The sequence below is a fragment of the Phocoena phocoena genome, chromosome 7, assembly GCF_963924675.1.
Source record: "Phocoena phocoena chromosome 7, mPhoPho1.1, whole genome shotgun sequence".
Classification (NCBI taxonomy): domain Eukaryota; kingdom Metazoa; phylum Chordata; class Mammalia; order Artiodactyla; family Phocoenidae; genus Phocoena; species Phocoena phocoena.
The window spans coordinates 5,270,884-5,288,242 of NC_089225.1; the positions used below are offsets into that span (position 1 = coordinate 5,270,884).

General features: G+C 38.1%; 1 protein-coding gene across 1 annotated transcript in view; it reads right to left on the bottom strand.

Moving 5' to 3' along the window:
- UGGT1 (UDP-glucose glycoprotein glucosyltransferase 1) overlaps window positions 1–17,359 on the bottom strand; it is a 106,952-nt gene that overhangs the window by 40,072 nt on the left and 49,521 nt on the right. The window contains exons 18-19 of the mRNA XM_065880282.1: window positions 14,140–14,304; window positions 2,004–2,124 (exon numbers count right to left, since the gene is read on the bottom strand). Of these exons, the coding sequence (XP_065736354.1) occupies window positions 2,004–2,124; window positions 14,140–14,304 (286 nt within the window). The remainder of the gene's footprint in view (window positions 1–2,003; window positions 2,125–14,139; window positions 14,305–17,359) is intronic.

Genomic DNA, 17,359 nt, shown 5'->3' on the forward strand with positions numbered 1-17,359 from the left:
AAAAGTATGAGATTAGATCACTCCCTAACACCATACACCAAAATAAGCTCAAAATGGATTAAAGACCTAAATGTAAGGCCAGAAACTATCAAACTCTTAGAAGAAAACATAGGAAGAACACTCTATGACATAAATCACAGCAAGATCCTTTCTGACCCACCTCCTAGAGTAATGGAAATAAAAACAAAAATAAACAAATGGGACCTAATGAAACTTCAAAGCTTTTGCACAGCAAAGGAAACCATAACCAAGACCAAAAGACAACCCTCAGAATGGGAGAAAACATTTGCAAATGAAGCAACTGACAAAGGATTAATCTCCAAAATTTACAAGCAGCTCATGCAGCTCAATAACAAAAAAACAAACAACCCCATCCAAAAATGGGCAGAAGACCTAAATAGACATTTCTCCAAAGAAGATATACAGAATGCCAACAAACACATGAAAGAATGCTCAACATCATTAATCATTAGAGAAATGCAAATCAAAACTACAATGAGATATCATCTCACACCAGTCAGAATGGCCATCATCAAAAAATCTAGAAACAATAAATGCTGGAGAGGGTGTGGAGAAAAGGGGACACTCTTGCACTGCTGGTGGGAATGTGAATTGGTTCAGCCACTGTGGAGAACAGTATGGAGGTTCCTTAAAAAACTACAAATAGAATTACCATATGACCCAGCAATCCCACTACTTGGCATATACCCTGAGAAAACCAAAATTCAAAAAGAGTCATGTACCAAAATGTTCATTGCAGCTCTATTTACAATAGCCAGGACATGGAAACAACCTAAGCGCCCATCATCGGATGAATGGATAAAGAAGATGTGGCACATATACACAATGGAATATTACTCAGCCTTAAAAAGAAATGAAATTGAGCTATTTGTAATGAGATGGATAGACCTAGAGTCTGTCATACAGAGTGAAGTAAGTCAGAAAGAAAAAGACAAATACCGTATGCTAACACATATATATGGAATTTAAGGGAAAAAAATGTCATGAAGAACCTAGGGGTAAGATAGGAATAAAGACGCAGACCTACTGGAGAACGGACTTGAGGATATGGGGAGGGGGAAGGGTGAGTTTTGACAGGGCGAGAGAGAGTCATGGACATATACACACTAACAAACGTAGTAAGGTAGATAGCTGGGGGGAAGCAGCCGCAAGGCACAGGGATATTAGCTCGGTGCTTTGTGACAGCCTGGAAGTGTGGGATGGGGAGAGTGGGAGGGAGGGAGATGCAAGAGGGAAGACATATGGGAACATATGTATATGTATAGCTGATTCACTTTGTTATAAAGCAGAAACTAACACACCATTGTAAAGCAATTATACCCCAATAAAGATGTTTAAAAAAAAAAAAGAGCCCAGGTAGATGGGAATGCAACAGCAATGACTAAAATATAATCCCTGAACTTGAGGTGAAAGACTGATCCCTTCATTATAAAATTTCTCTTAAACTTCTATCTTATCATTTCATCTATTGATAATTTTTGTTTGAATCATTTATTCCATTAGTTGCAAATGATGATATTCATGGTTGCGTGATCTCATGGTTGCAAATGATGACATTCAAATTCTCACATTATTTCTGTGTTTATCAGTTTAATTTCTTTTCTAAAGCAAACTTTCTCTCACCAGCCATTCAATTACTTTGAGATACAACATATATAAGAAAAGCAGAATAATGGCTTTATTTTCCCCTGTCATGGCTCTATTTTAGAATAAAAACCTAATGCTTCAATGGTGAAAAAAAAATAAATAAATAAAAGGCACTGAGTATCTTTCAAAGTTTACAAAGATTTATCCAGGAAGAATTTCTCTCCTTTTGGAGGAAATGCTTGTGAATTTAGAAGCTCATATAATGAACTCAAGGTGAAGGAAACCGTGTCACAATCTTGGGTTATCAGAAATTCTGAACATTACAATCCAATAAATGCAAAGATTCTGCAAGACAAATCAAAAAGGCCCCAAATTGTCCCTGAAATACTCCTTACTTGTTGCTGTTAAATCCAGGTATTCTCGCTCAGCTGTCAAAATCCTAGAGTTGATTCGGGGAACAACATTTGGCTGATTCATGATGTATTCTACCACATCTTGATCATGGGACAGTTCACCCTAGGGGAAAAAAAAAAGAAAACAGGGTGTGGGTGAGATGCACATTAAACAAATATGGTCAATAATAGTTTATTAGGACCTAAAAAATCATTAACTTTATAGTATCTTCTTATGTACTGATAATAGCTAAAAATAGAAGTTACCACGTTATAGGGTCCTGTCAGTGCCAAGCAAGGTACTGTATGTACGGTATCTCTAATCCATTCAACAATGTGAGGAAGATGTGGTACCTATTTAAGAAAGGTTATGAAGAACCTAGGGGTAAGACAGGTATAAAGACACAGACCTACTAGAGAATGGACTTGAGGATATGGGGAGGGGGAAGGGTAAGCTGTGACAAAGCGAGAGAGGCATGGACATATATACACTACCAAACGTAAAACAGATAGCTAGTGGGAAGCAGCTACATAGCACAGGGAGATCAGCTCGGTGCTTTGTGACCACCTAGAGGGGTGGGATAAGGAGGGTGGGAGGGAGGGAGATGCAAGAGGGAAGAGATACGGGAACATATGTATATGTATAACTGATTCACTTTGTTATTAAAAAAAAAAAAAGAAAGGTTAAATAACTTACTCAAAGTCACAGAGCTAATGAGAAGTGAATATGAAATGCAAACCCATGTTTATTTGATCTCACCACAGAAACAAGCAAGCTCTAGAAATTAGTTGAAGAGTTAATACAAGCAAAAATCCATCCTGAGATCTACTCAGTTAGCTTCTCTCTAAAGAAGAAAGCCAAATTAATTCTCTCAGGCGTTAATATACTTAAAAAAAAAAAAAATCACCCCAAGCCTTTTTCAATCTCAGGCATTTCAATCTCAAGTAATCCTACATTTCCAGAGTCACAATTACACTGGGGGAGAAGAAATCATTAACTAAAGAATTAATTAAAGAATCATTAATTCTTCCCTTTATATTTCTCATATTATAGAAATAACTTGTACTGCATGAGGGTGATCTAATGTAAACGGCTGTGGAAACTTGCAAGCTTTTCACACTTAATATATTTCATACAAAACCATATTTCAACATGATTTTCAGGGGGAATAGATGTGAATCAAATATACACAATCAAGTCTTAAAAATTCCACTCAGGCATCTTCTGTGGCTACTTATCTCAAGAGCAGTAACTCACAAATTCTCAAACTATAAGCCAATAATGAGCATATGTGCCAACCGCATAATTCAAAAGACTTACAAAGGTAATCGATGACTTGCTATAGATGTAAGCTCATGTATAAAACTTTGGTCTCTATTACAAACCTGAACTGATTCCAATAAAAAGCCTAACTCAAGGAGGAAATCTGGCAAATCTATCAAAATTTTACATGTACATACCTTCTAATGCAGCTCACCTACACACACATACACACGCACACACAGTGGTTGCTTCCAGAAAGAAAAGATGAATGGCAGGGGAACAGGAACGAATAAGTGACAGTTTCTCTTCATTTATACCTCTATACACATTTTGAATCTCACACTATATCATATGCTTTTATATACAGTGAATTTAGTGCAAAATTTTAAATGTACATTATTACCCTCTGATACAGTTCCAATAATTGGTATTTCTCAAAAAATTACAAAGTACAAAGATATACATATTAGAAGATTCACTGACCATTATTTACAAAAGTGTACATCTACAAGCAACGTCCAACATTAAGGGATAAAATAAATGATTATTCATTCTTAAAAAGGAATAGCAGCAATCTAAAAGTTTTAAGACAGAGTTATGTCCAGAAATGCAGTGCTAAGATACATTCAATTAGAAAAGTAAGCTAAAAAGCTGAAAAATGCACTTATACATATATATAAATCAATATACAGAGACATACAGAAATATTTCTCTAGGAATGAGGGTAAGAACTTTCATTTTTACGTTATATAATTGAGTATTTCCCAAATTTAGTATTTTCTAAATATGTGTGGAAGCACATATAACTTTTGTCATAATATTTAAATTCTTATCTAGCCAAACCCATTCATTTCATGTTTCATTCCTGAAGCTCCATGAAGAACAAATTCCTTAACGAAACTACTGGGACCTATTCTTATTCATGAGGAGACATGCAACCGAATTCAGCCAATATTTTTGTGCGTGTGTGTCTAAACGCATTAACAGTCAGCACAAGAAAGAGCTTCTTTCAAAAATACTGGTTTTTTGGTTTTTTTTTTTTTAACAAATGATGCTGGGAAAACTGGACATCCACATGCAAAAGAATAAAGTGAGACCATTACCTCACAGCACACACAAAAACTAACTCAAAATATATCAAAGACATCAACATAAGAGCTAAACCATGAAACTCTTAGAAGAAGACATTAGGGAAAATCTTCATGACACTGAATTTGACTATGATTTTTATGATATGACACCAAAATCACAGGCAACACAAAGAAAAAAGAGGTAAATAGGACTTCATCAAAAACTAATTTTAATACTTTAAAATTAATATTTAAAATATTATGACAAAAGTTATTTGTGTTTCTACACATATTTAGAAAATACTAAACTTTGTATATATAAATTGTATAAAGTAAAAATGAAAATTCTTCCCCTCATTCCAATCTCTAGAAAAATATTTCTGTGGTCTCCATGTATATTGATTTTTTTTTTAATTATTTGGCCACGCCATGCAGCATGCGGGATCTTAGTTCCCTGACCAAGGATCGAACCCACGCCCCCTGCAGTGGAAGCTCAGAGTCTTATCCACTGGACCGCCAGGGAAGTCCCATATTGATTTATACATAGGTATATGTGCATTTTTCAGCCTACCTTTCCAGTTGAATATACCTTAGCTCTGCATTTCTGAACATAACAACTCTATTCAATACTTTTAGAATGCTGCATAATATTCCTTTTTACAAATGAACAGTAACATTTATTTCATCCTCTAATGTTGGACGTTACTTGTAGAAACTTTCGTGAATCAAAGGACACCATCAAGAAAGTGAAAAGAGAACTGACAGAATGGAAGAAAATGTTTGCAAATCATATGTCTGATAAGGGATGAATATCCAAAATATATAAAGAACTCCTACACTTCAACATCAATTTAAAAAAAAACCCATTTTGAAAATGGGCAAAGGACCCAAGCAGACATTTCTCCAAAGAAGATATACAAATCGCTAATAAGCACCTGAAAAGATGTTCAGTCTCATTAGTCCTTAGGGAAATGCAAATCAAAACCATAATGGGATACCACTTCACACCAACCAGAATGGCTATAATCAAAATGACAGAAACTAAGAGGGCCTGGTGAGGACGTGCTATGGAAAACAGTTCGGTGGTTCCTCAAAATGTTAAACACAAAATTACTGTATGATCCAGCAATTCCACTTCCAGGTATATATCAAAAAGAATTGAAAGCAAGGACTTGCAGATAATTGTACAATTGTAGAATTGAACTAAATGTTCACAATAGCCAAAAGGGGGAAACAACCCAAATGTCCATCAGCATTTGAATGAATAAACCAAATGTGGTATATACATCATTTAATCTTAACAGGAAGGAAATTGTGATACATGCTGCAACATGTATGAACCTTAAAATAAGCAAAACACAAAAGTGACAAACACTGCATGATGCCACTTACATGAAATACCTGAAATAGGCAAACGCATAGACACAGAAAGTAGAATACTGGAATCACAGTAGGAAAAGTTACCTTTATGACATTTAACTTGCCCTATTACTATCTACTTGTCCCCAGCTATGCAGGAGCCTTGAAAACCAACAGCCCTGCAATAAAGGTGAAAACCAGCAGACTAGGAAAGTCTAGCATTCTCTTTATTTGAGCGGAATCAGACATTACTTGGTGCCAAGTACCTTTTTCCTGGAGGTGTTTGTCAAAAACAATCAGGAGTAACTGTTTAATGTCTCCGTTGTTTGAGTGGTGACAGCAGTTGGGTTAACATAAAGCTGGCTAAAAGGAACAGAAGAAAAAGCTAGGGAGTGAGATGTCTATGAGGGATTTTGAAAAGTCCTCACGTTCCTTGGAATCTAAAAGGCCACGTGCATGGTGGCCAGGGGTGTGTACACGCCCAGGAAAGATCTTTGAAGGCCCTAAACTCTTGGCCCTAACTAACCTTGACACTCGAGCAAGCAAGAGTTGAAGAGGCTAAGGCAGAGTTGTAAACCGCCTGGCTGAGGGCCGAAGTCACACTCCAGCATGTACACAGGCACACTTGGGAAAAACTGGGAGACTTTCTTGGATTCATGCATTTGAGAAAATCTCTGTTTATTCATTAGTCGGCCAATAAGCTAACAAACAGAGACTTAAGAGGCTACATGCGATGAAGAATACAGACTTTGAAGAATCAACACAGTAAACTCACTAAACAAACAACAGTTACAACAACAAACCCTGGTAGGGCAAAGACTCTGATTTATGAAGGTGTCACGTTACATTAATTAAAACGTCCAGTTATCAACAAATTTTAAAGACATGCAAAGAAACAAAAGTGTGACCCATAATCAGGAAAAGCAGCAGTTAGTACATACTGTTACCGAGAGAGTCCAAGCATTAATACAGAAAGTTTTAAAATCAGCTATTTAAATATATTCAAAGAACTAAAGGAAATTCTATCTAGCAAACTAAAGGTAAGTTTGAGACTCGTGTCTCACCAAATAGACAATATCAATAAGAAGAAAAGTTATGGAAAAGAACCAAATAGAAAAGCTGGAGTTAAAAAATATAATAACTGAAATGAAATATTCACTAGAAGGACTCAGCAGAATATTTCAGCTGACAGTAAAAAGAATCAGTGAACTTTAAGATACAACAAATGAGATTATACAGTGTAAGGAACAGAAAAAAAGAAACCTGTGGGACAGTAAACAGTATCAATATATGTATACATCAAGAAGGAGGAGAGGGGGCTTCCCTGGTGGTGCAGTGGTTGAGAGTCCGCCTGCCAATGCAGGGCACACGGGTTCGTGTCCCGGTCCGGGAACATCCCCACATGCCGCGGAGCGGCTGGGCCCGTGAGCCATGGCCGCTGAGCCTGCGCGTCCGGAGCCTGTGCTCCACAAGGGGAGAGGCCACAGCAGTGAGAGGCCTGCGTACCTCAAAAAAAAAAAAAAAAAAGGAGGAGAGGGAAAGAAAGGACAGTGTGTAATAAAGAATTTGGCTAGCTCCCTGGTTCCAGGGAGGTAACCTCTTAATCCTGAAATTTCCTGAATGATAGGAGTGGTGTCTTTGTTATTTATGCAGGGCCCCTCAGACCACACCTGACAGTTTATACTAAAAGGGTGATTTGTGGTGGTGGGCCCTCAGGTAGTTTATGCTAACAAGATGACTCAGAATGCAGGCTGCCTAGGCCAGAAAGACAAATCATGTGTTTAGAGGATTGGTGTTTTGAGCGGCAAGACCTCCAGAAACAGGACGGGGGGCTAGAGACTGAGTTTAGTCACATGGTCAATGATTCAATCAATAGTGGCTATGCAGGGATGTCCCTGATGGCTCAGTGGTTAAGAATCCGCCTGCCAATGCAGGGGACATGGGTTAGATCCCTGGTCCGGGAAGATCCCACATGACGGGGAGCAACTAAGCCCGTGCACCACAACTACTGAGCCTGGGCTCTAGAGCCTGTGAACCACAACTACTGAGCTCGTGTGCCACAACTACTGAAGCCCACTCACCTAGAGCCCGTGTTCCGCAACAAGAGAAGCCACTGAAATGAGAAGACCATGCACCGCAACAAAGAGTAGCCCCCATTCGCCACAACTAGAGAAAGCCTGTGTGCAGCAACAAAGACCCAACGCAGCCAAGAAAAAAAAAAAGAATCCACCTGCCAATTCAGGGGACATGGGTTTGAGCCCTGGCCCAGGAAGATCCCAAGTGCCGCGGAACAACTAAGCCCGTGCGCCACAACTACTGAGCCTGCGCTCTAGAGCCTGCAAGCCACAACTACTGAGCCCACATGCTGCAACTACTGAAGCCTGCGCACCTAGAGCCTATGCTCCGCAACGAGAGAAGCCACCGCAATGAGAAGCCTGCGCAACGCAACAAAGAGTAGCCCCTGCTCACTGCAACTAGAGAAAGCACGCGCACAGCAACGAACACCCAACGCAGCCAGAAACTTTAAAAATATACATATATATATGTACATATATATAGTGCCTATGAAATGAAGCCCCAATAAAAACTCTGGACACCAAAACTTGGCTGAAGTTCCCTGGTTGGCAACACGCCACATGTTATCACACATCAGTGAGCTGGGAGGATAATATATCCTGACTTCATAGGGAGAAGACACAGAATTCTCACATCTGGAACCTTCCCAAGCTTTGCTGTGTGCACCTTACTCTTTGGCTGGTTCTGATACATATTCTATGACTATAACAATGCTAATTGTAAAGATAGCACTGTCCTGAGCTCTGCAAGCCATTCTAGCAAATTATCAAAACTGAGGGAATGCCTGCATTTGTAGCCAGTTGATCGTAAGTAACAGTGGCCTGAGGATCTCTGAACTTGGGGCTGGTGTCTGAAGTGAAGACAGCCTTGAGGAGAACTATGTCCTTAATCTGTTAGGACTGTGGCCTAACTCTGAGTAGTGTGGTATCAGAAGTCATTATAGGCCAAAAGACTGTCAGAAGAAATAAAAGGTATTCCCAGATTTGATGGAAAATGTTAATTTACATACATATCTAAGAAATGTAATGAGGGTATATCCATATAACGTATGTTTTTCAATCTCAGCACTATTGACATTTTGGACTAGATAACTCTTTGGAAAGGGAGGTGCTGTCCTGCTTCTTTGGAAGGGGGAGGGACTGACCTGAGCATTTAAGAGGTTTAGCAGCATCTCTGATTCCTGCCCACTAGATGCCAGTAGCACCCCTCCCTTCCCTCAATTATGACAACCAAAAATGTCTCCGGACGTTGACAAATGTGCCGCCAAGCGGGGTAAAACTGTTCCTTCTTATTGAGACCCACTTGTGTGATGGAATACTACACAGCTGTCTTCAAAAACTGAGAATACTCTATGCACTGAATTAGAAAGACTCATAACATGCATTCTGTTAAGTGAAAAAAGCCAAGGTATAGAATAGCTATGTAATTTGCTACCACTTTTAAATAAAGGTTGGGAAGGAGTAAATATTCATTGTTAGCATACAGATACAAAAATGCTTTGGGGGCTTCCCTGGTGGCGCAGTGGTTGAGAGTCTGCCTGCCAATGCAGGGGACACGGGTTCAAGCCCTGGTCTGGGAAGATCCCACGTGCCACGGAGCAGCTGGGCCCGTGAGCTACAAATACTGAGCTCTGCGCGTCTGGAGCCTGTGCTCCGCAGCAAGAGAGGCCGCGACAGTGAGAGGCCCGCGCACCGCGATGAAGAGTGGCCCCCGCTTGCCACAACTAGAGAAAGCCCTCGCACAGAAACGAAGACCCAACACAGCCAAAAATAAATAAATGAATAAATAAATTTATAAAAAAAAAAAAAATGCTTTGGAAGAATTCAGAGGAAACTTAAAACAGCAATTACCTATTATGGGAAGGTGGGTAGATGAATGGCTATATACAGAGGGAAATTTTTAATATTATTTTTTATGATGATTTAATAATCATGGGAATTTTTTAATAATTAAATACACTGATCAAAACTGACAAATCATTTCAGTCTTTCCATTTAGCTCTGTCTTAATAATCATCACTTATAAGGGTACCAGACCTTGATCTCCCTCTCAAGCTACTGAGAATCCTCAAGCGTCCTGAGATTTTCTTTGCCTATACATTGGTTTGGGCTCCTGAAACATCTGTATAGTGAGTCATGTTTTGATGTCTTGAAAAGTGGAAAACTAAGGGAGTGGAAATACTGTAGTTTCTTGTAAAAAACAAATAAGAAAGAAATGTAAAGTACTATAAGTAAGAAAAACTCACGAGTTCCACACCTAGACATGCCCTTGTCATCTGAAAGATGACAGTATTTTCTATACAGAAAATGTTAAAGAATCCACAAAAAAACTCTTAGAGCTAATAAACAATGTCAACATGGTTATAGCATATAAGATCAATATATAAAAATCAACTGCATTTCTATTCACTATCAATGAACTATCCAAAAACTAAATTAAGGAAACAACTACATTTACAACAGCATCAAAAAGAGTAAAATGTAAAATACTAAGGAATAAATTTAACAAAAGAAGTGTAAGACTTCTTCACTGAAAACGATAAAACATCATTAAAAGAAAGTAACAAGACCTAAATAAATGGAAAAACATCCTGTGTTCATGGGTTAGAAGATTCAATATTATTAAGATGTCAATATCCCCCAAATTGATCAACAGATTCAACACAATTCCTATCAAAATCCCAATGGCCCCTTTTTTGCAGAAACTGACAAGCTGATCTTAAGATTCTTATGGAATTGAAAGGGACACAGAAGAGCCAAACCTTTTTTTTTTTAAAGGAACACCAACAGTCCAACCCAAACTTTCATTTAGACAAAAATCATTTCTCCATTACATTAAGGGCATAGTCAGGCTAAAGAATAGCCTTGCTTTCATTAGTAGCCATGTCACACTACACAGCCACGGTCATATTTATGGTGAGCTTGACATTCTCTCTCAGTATCCTAGCTAAGTCCTTTATATTTTTGTAACTAAAGAGCCCAGACTGGGACTTTTTCTAAAAACATTAGAAGTCTGCTCCAAAGGAGAAATGATGTCTCCACCTCCACAAACTAAAGGTTGTCAACACACTGCAAATATTAATATTCCAGTTACAAACTTCCACGAGGAAGGAAGCATCCCCAGCCATCACCTTATTACCAGATGTATGAGTATGTACGTATGTACGTACATGCTTGTGTGCATGTGCATGCGTTCTGTGTATGCATTGAAGACTGGTAACATGTACAGAATCACAAATGGTGGCTAAATCTAAGAGACTGTGGGCTATGTTAATTTTATTTGCTTTTTTGGGTTTCTTTTTGCTTGTATTTTTACGATTTGTCTGAAAGTGGAACAAGTACAAAGCACACATGCAAAGCTGAGCTTTAGGGGCTTTTTGTTGGTTTTAAGCCCCTAATATTTTATTTTCTTTTTCCTTGATCTTTCTCCTAAAGAACAAAGCCCCACATGTCTGATTAATTAAGGTTTCAGTTAGTCAAATTTCACTAGGGATTTCACAAATTTTATAGACAACCGTCTGTAAGCTGAGCTGATGCAAAATGGCAGATGGGGCTGTCTGACCACAGAGAAGAGCCCGGTGTAAAGAGCAGACTAAAAAGCGGAGGTGTTCATTTAAATCAACGTGATTTGGAATCAGAAGAGTTCCTTTCTAAAAACATTCATCTTAGCAAATAGTGAGTTAAAATTTGTGATGTTTATTTAAAACTACACAATGAGTTTTGAAACCGCAAGGGCACGTAATTATCTTGTCTGTAGCTCACTCTTTGAACTCAAATCTGACTTTTTAAAAATATTCATTTTAATCTTCAAACTTTAAATCAATTGTTTTTCTCTGTGCTTGCGCAGTTTCCCACCTGTGAGGTGGTAAACAGGCTAGTGCTTTTTTAAAAACTTTTTTATTTCATATTAGCAATATAATACATATTCATTGATGAAAACATAATACAGAAGAGCCCAAAGAAAAACAATCATCCATAATCTCGCCATGCTGTTCATGAAAAAGCTTCTCATTTGAGGTATTTATTTCCAGCCTAACACACACAAAGACATACACATATACACATACAGACATACTTACATATGAATACACCTACCCAGACACATTCATATATACACAGTAACAGGATCAGCCTGGCCACACTACTTTATAATCCACTTGCCAGAACTTGGCGACATGTTATATAAACATATCTTTAGATATTCTTAGTTAACATATTTTAATAGCTACATTGTGCCCCATCACACTGTTGGATATTTAAATTATTTCTAATTCTTTGCTATCATAATGACTGCTTCACTGTACATTTATATATTTCATATTCATATATGTTTATGTATTTAATATTCACAGAAGAGCCAAACATTCTTAAAAAAGAAAAGCTCAAAGTTGGAAAACTCACACTTGATTATGACAATAATCAAGACTGTGAGGTACTTACATAGAAAAAGGTATATAGGTTAATGGAAAACAAGAGACAGTCCAAAAATAAACCTATACATTAGTGGGCAATTTATTGTTGACAACGGTACCGTGACAGTTTAATGGGGAAAGACTACTCTTTTCAATAAATGGTGCTGGGGCAACTGAATATTCAAAAAGATACCCAAGGTGCACGTCTCAAACTGAACAGGGAAAAAAGAGCTGGAATCCTACCTCACTCCATATACAAAAATTAACTGAAGATGGATCAAAGAACTAAATGTTAAGAGAAAAAACTATAAAATACTCAGAAGAAAACACAGAAATCTTCATGATTAAGCAAGAGTTTCTTACATATGATACAAATAATATAAGCAACAACAACAAGTAAATTGAACTTAATCAAAATTTAAAACATTTGTGCTTTAAAAGACACTACCAAGAAAGTAAAAAGAGAAACCAGAAAATGAGAGAAAATATTTGAAAATCATAAATAATATGGAATTCATGTCCAGAATATACAAAGAACTCTTATAACTCAACAGTAATAAAACATATAACCCAATTAAACACAGGCAAATAATTTGAACAGACACTTCTCCAAAGAGAAATAAATGGTCAATAAGCATAGGAAACAATGCTCAACATCATTCATGGTTGAGTAATGCAAATCAAAACCACAATGAGATACCACTTCACACCCACTAGGCTATAATCGAAGAGACAGACAATACCAACAACTGGCTAGAATTTAGAGAAAATGGAACCTGCATACATTGCTGAGAGGAATGTATAAAGGTGCAGGTGCTTTGGAAAACAGTCTGGCAGTTCTGTTAAAAATTGAGTTACTATTAAAAACAGAATAACTACATTAGAAGGCAATTCCACTCCTAAGTGTATACCCAAGACAACTGAGAACATATGTCTACATTAAAACTTTTACATGATTGCTTATAGCAGCAGCATTATTCATAGTAGCCAAAAAAGTGGCAATAACCTAAATATGAATGGATAAACAAACTGTGGTATATCCACTGGAGGAACTATTATTTGGCCATAAAAAAGGAATGAAGTACTGACACATGCTCCAACACGGATAAACCTTGAAAAGATTATGCTAAGTCAGAGAAATCAGTCACAAAAGACCATATATTATATGAATCCCTTTTTATAAAATGTCCCAAAACAGGCAAATCCATAGAGACTGAAAACAGATTCATGGTGCCAGGGGGTGGGGTAGGGGAAAATGGAGAGTGATTGCTGCTGGGTGTCAGGTTTATTTTAGGGGTGAGGATAATGCTCTGAAATTAGACAGTGGTGACAGTTGCATAATTCTGTGTAAATACTAAAACCCACTGCATAGTCCACCTTAAAAGGCTGAGTTTTATGGCAGGTAAGTTATATCTCAACGATAACTATATATATATAAAATATCTGAACTTTTCTGAGTCAAAATTCCTTACAAGTAGAACAAATATCTCTTAGAATGGCTAAATTCTTAAGAATTTTTAAAATAAAATTTAAGCTTGAAGCCAATAAAATTAGTTATTTCAAAAACAATGTACAGGGGGCTTCCCTGGTGGCGCCGTGGTTGAGAGTCCGCCTGCCGATGCAGGGGACACGGTTTTGTGCCCCGGTCCGGGAAGATCCCACGTGCCGCGGAGCGGCTGGGTCCATGAACCATGGCCGCTGAGCCTGCGCGTCCGGAGCCCGTGCTCCGCAACGGGAGAGGCCACAACAGTGAGAGGCCCATGTACCGCAAAAAAAAAAAAAAAAAAAAAAAAAAAAAACGTACAGAAAGTCTCAGGGATATTTTCACTACAGCAGAACCTGCTGGGAGTCTGCAAATCAATTATGAGTGGTGTATAGAAAACTTTATTGTGTCCTACAGGACTACAAAAATGTAAGCAAACCATTCTCTTTCTAAATCAGCCTTGAAACAGTACTTACCAAGTACACTGCTCTTTGAAAGAAGGTTGTAGTCTCCAGGATTTTGTGCATTGTGATGGTTTCCAACTCATCAGGGTCCAGTTGCTCCTTTTCAAAGGGCATTCCATTGAACAGGACAACAGGCAGTGGACCAACTCCAGTCTGCTCATAGTAGCCTCTTGCTTCCTGAAACACATGGGACCACAAACAGCATATTTTTGTCCTTCCTGAGACAAATGGAACAAAGCATATTTTTCACACATACATGTTCTAACAAGAAAAGAAACAACAACAGAAATATGGAAACCAAGAAACAACTAAAGAAAAATTCTTTTAAAAATGTATAAAGAACTGGGGCTTCCCTGGTGGCGCAGTGGTTGAGAGTCCGCCTGCCGATGCAGGGGACACGGGTTCGTGCCCCGGTCCGGGAAGATCCCACATGCCGCGGAACGGCTGGGCCCGTGAGCCATGGCCGCTGAGCCTGCGCGTCCAGAGCCTGTGCTCCGCAACAGGAGAGGCCACAGCAGTGAGAGGCCCGCGTACCGCAAAAAAAAAAAAAGAAAAAAAATTACTGAGTTTTAATAAAACCACAAAACCTTATAAATCAGGAAGTGGTTGAAGATGGGGATGAGGGTAATTTTAAGCAGCCCAGGGTACCAGACCTGAATTACATATACTACAGCCCAAACTATACAACAGACTTTTGTGCAATGATGGAGATATTCTATCTTCACTGTCCAATGCAGTAACCACTAACCTCGTGTAGCTACTGAGCACATGAAATTAATTAACTTCCACTTTAAAAGCTCATGTGGCCAGAGGCTACTAGAATGGGCAGCACAACTATAGACTTTCATAAATTATTAGTGCTCCTGGGCAGATAACTTGAGATGAAATATTTACACCCAATTCTAAATTTAAAAGGGTCCATATCACTAAACAAGAAGTTACACCTACAGAAAACAAAACAAGGCTGGTGGGAAAACAGTGCTCAAAACTTGTTCTATAATGTACTAAGCTCAATCTTTTGCCTTCTCCAGGACAAATTTGGCAGGGAAGTACCAGGCGAACAAACATATCTGAGACTTTTCCAACAATCGACATAGGTACATTCCCCCAGATATCAACCACAGACCCAAGACTAAGATTTTAGAGTAAAAACTATATTATTACCCAAGATATAAAAATGCTCCTTAAAGCATTCTTGTTAAACATCTTGTAACTGCCATCTTCTGAAAATAGCAGAATTTTAAAATATATAACCATTTTAGATAGCACAAATAGAAAAGTACCTCAATTCGGTAACTAATACCAGTCATCAGCTTAGTTGCAGATCTAGCCACAGTGATAACTGATAGTACAGACTTATCTGATGGACTAACGTGGCACAATGAGAAAGGCCTTCAGGTTGATTTCTGCCATCTCTGTATATCATGGTTAAAACTTTTAAAATGTACACTCCCAAAACTGTTACATTAATTCTGTTCTTTGACATCTCACCTATCTCAAAGAAGTTTATAAAAACTCAATTTAAATATACTTTGAGCTTTGAAGATCAATCTCCCAGGAAAACAAAACAAAATCCACATTATAACTCTCAGTGACTATAAGAAGTAACACTGGTTTTCTCTGAACGTGGCAACTGAGTAAAAGGCAAGAGTGGGAGGGAGATGTTTTGACTATAAACTTTCCATTTTTGCAACTTGCAAGTAGATTATCAGACTAAAACTTAACAGAATGCAAGCCAATTATCAGAGTCACGCTTAAAAATTACACATGAGAATTTCTACCAACTGATCACTAAAAATGTTAATTACACATAATTTTGAAACACTGACTACAAAGTCACGAATGAGCCATTCATAAATGATAACTGAGATTAATAAAGACTCAGCGTTAATATGCCAAATGTAAAATGTTTGCATGAATAAGTTAGAACTTTTCTTACTTTGGCTTTGAAACATATAAATATGCACCTATCAGACTATATTCTCTTCAGTTCAAAAGATCTACTTTAATTGTACTACACAGTTTTAGAAATGATTACTTCTTTCAAATACCAGGCATAGAAGATAACACCGCTTCAGATCTACACAAAAGGTACAGATATTCCTAAGTGTAATAACATTTGCTAACTGCACTCATTCCTCCTTTAAAAAAAAAACTGCACTCGGGCTTCCCTGGTGGCGCAGTGGATAAGAATCTGCCTGCCAATGCAGGGGACACAGGTTCGATCCCTGGTCCAGGAAGATCCCACATGTCGAGGAGCAACTAAGCCCATGCGCCACAACTACTGAGCCTGCACTCTAGAACCTGTGAGCCACAACTACTGAGCCCGTGTGCCACAACTACTGAAGTCCATGTGCCTAGAGCCCGTGCTCCACAACAATAGAAGCCACCGCAATGAGAAGCCCGCGCACGGCAACGAAGAGTAGCCCCCGCTCACTGCAACTAGAGAAAGCCTGTGCACGGCAACAAAGACCAAACACAGCCAAAAATAAATTAATTTTTTTAAAAAATGCAGTCATTCCTCCTTTTTTAAAAAATCTGGTTTTTTTGGGCTTTTTCATATGAGGGGTACAGCTCCTGCAACTTAAAAAATCTTATTGATCATTAGATTCTTAGGACCTCTGGGAATCTCACAACATCCTTCTCTTGAGAGTATATGCCTACTTAAATAGCTAGGTAATTACGATCTGTTCATATGGGAAGGGCCTCTAACCAGTAGAGATGAGGAAAATCTGGGAAAACTATTGAGGAGTTAGGTCTGTGATACTCCCACTTGATTCTTCAGCAAAATCAAGATTTCAATGCATAAAAGACAACGTGTAAAAATACGCTTTTCCCCAATTCGTCCACTACAGTCAATGTTTTTCAAGCAAATCCTTTTGATATAGCAATCATCCACAATAAAAAAGGCAACATGTACTTTTTCTTCAATAGGATGATAGAAAACCAGAGTTAAACATCTTCCAAAAGTGAAATATAAGAAAATTCCATTAATTTTCTCAAAGATTCCCGAAGTGGCCCTTCTTTCCTTTTATTTCACCTTTTCTTTTTCTACAGAGTACTACTCAGGCTGTTTGTGGAAATGTGAAAAATCACTACATGCCCATATCAATATTATTTTATTTAAACAACAAGAAAAGGTAAGTGACTGAACAGAAGGTTGTAATACAATAATGGAAACATGTTCAGTCTAAACCGAGTAGCTCTCATGACCAGCTTCAACTCCAAACCT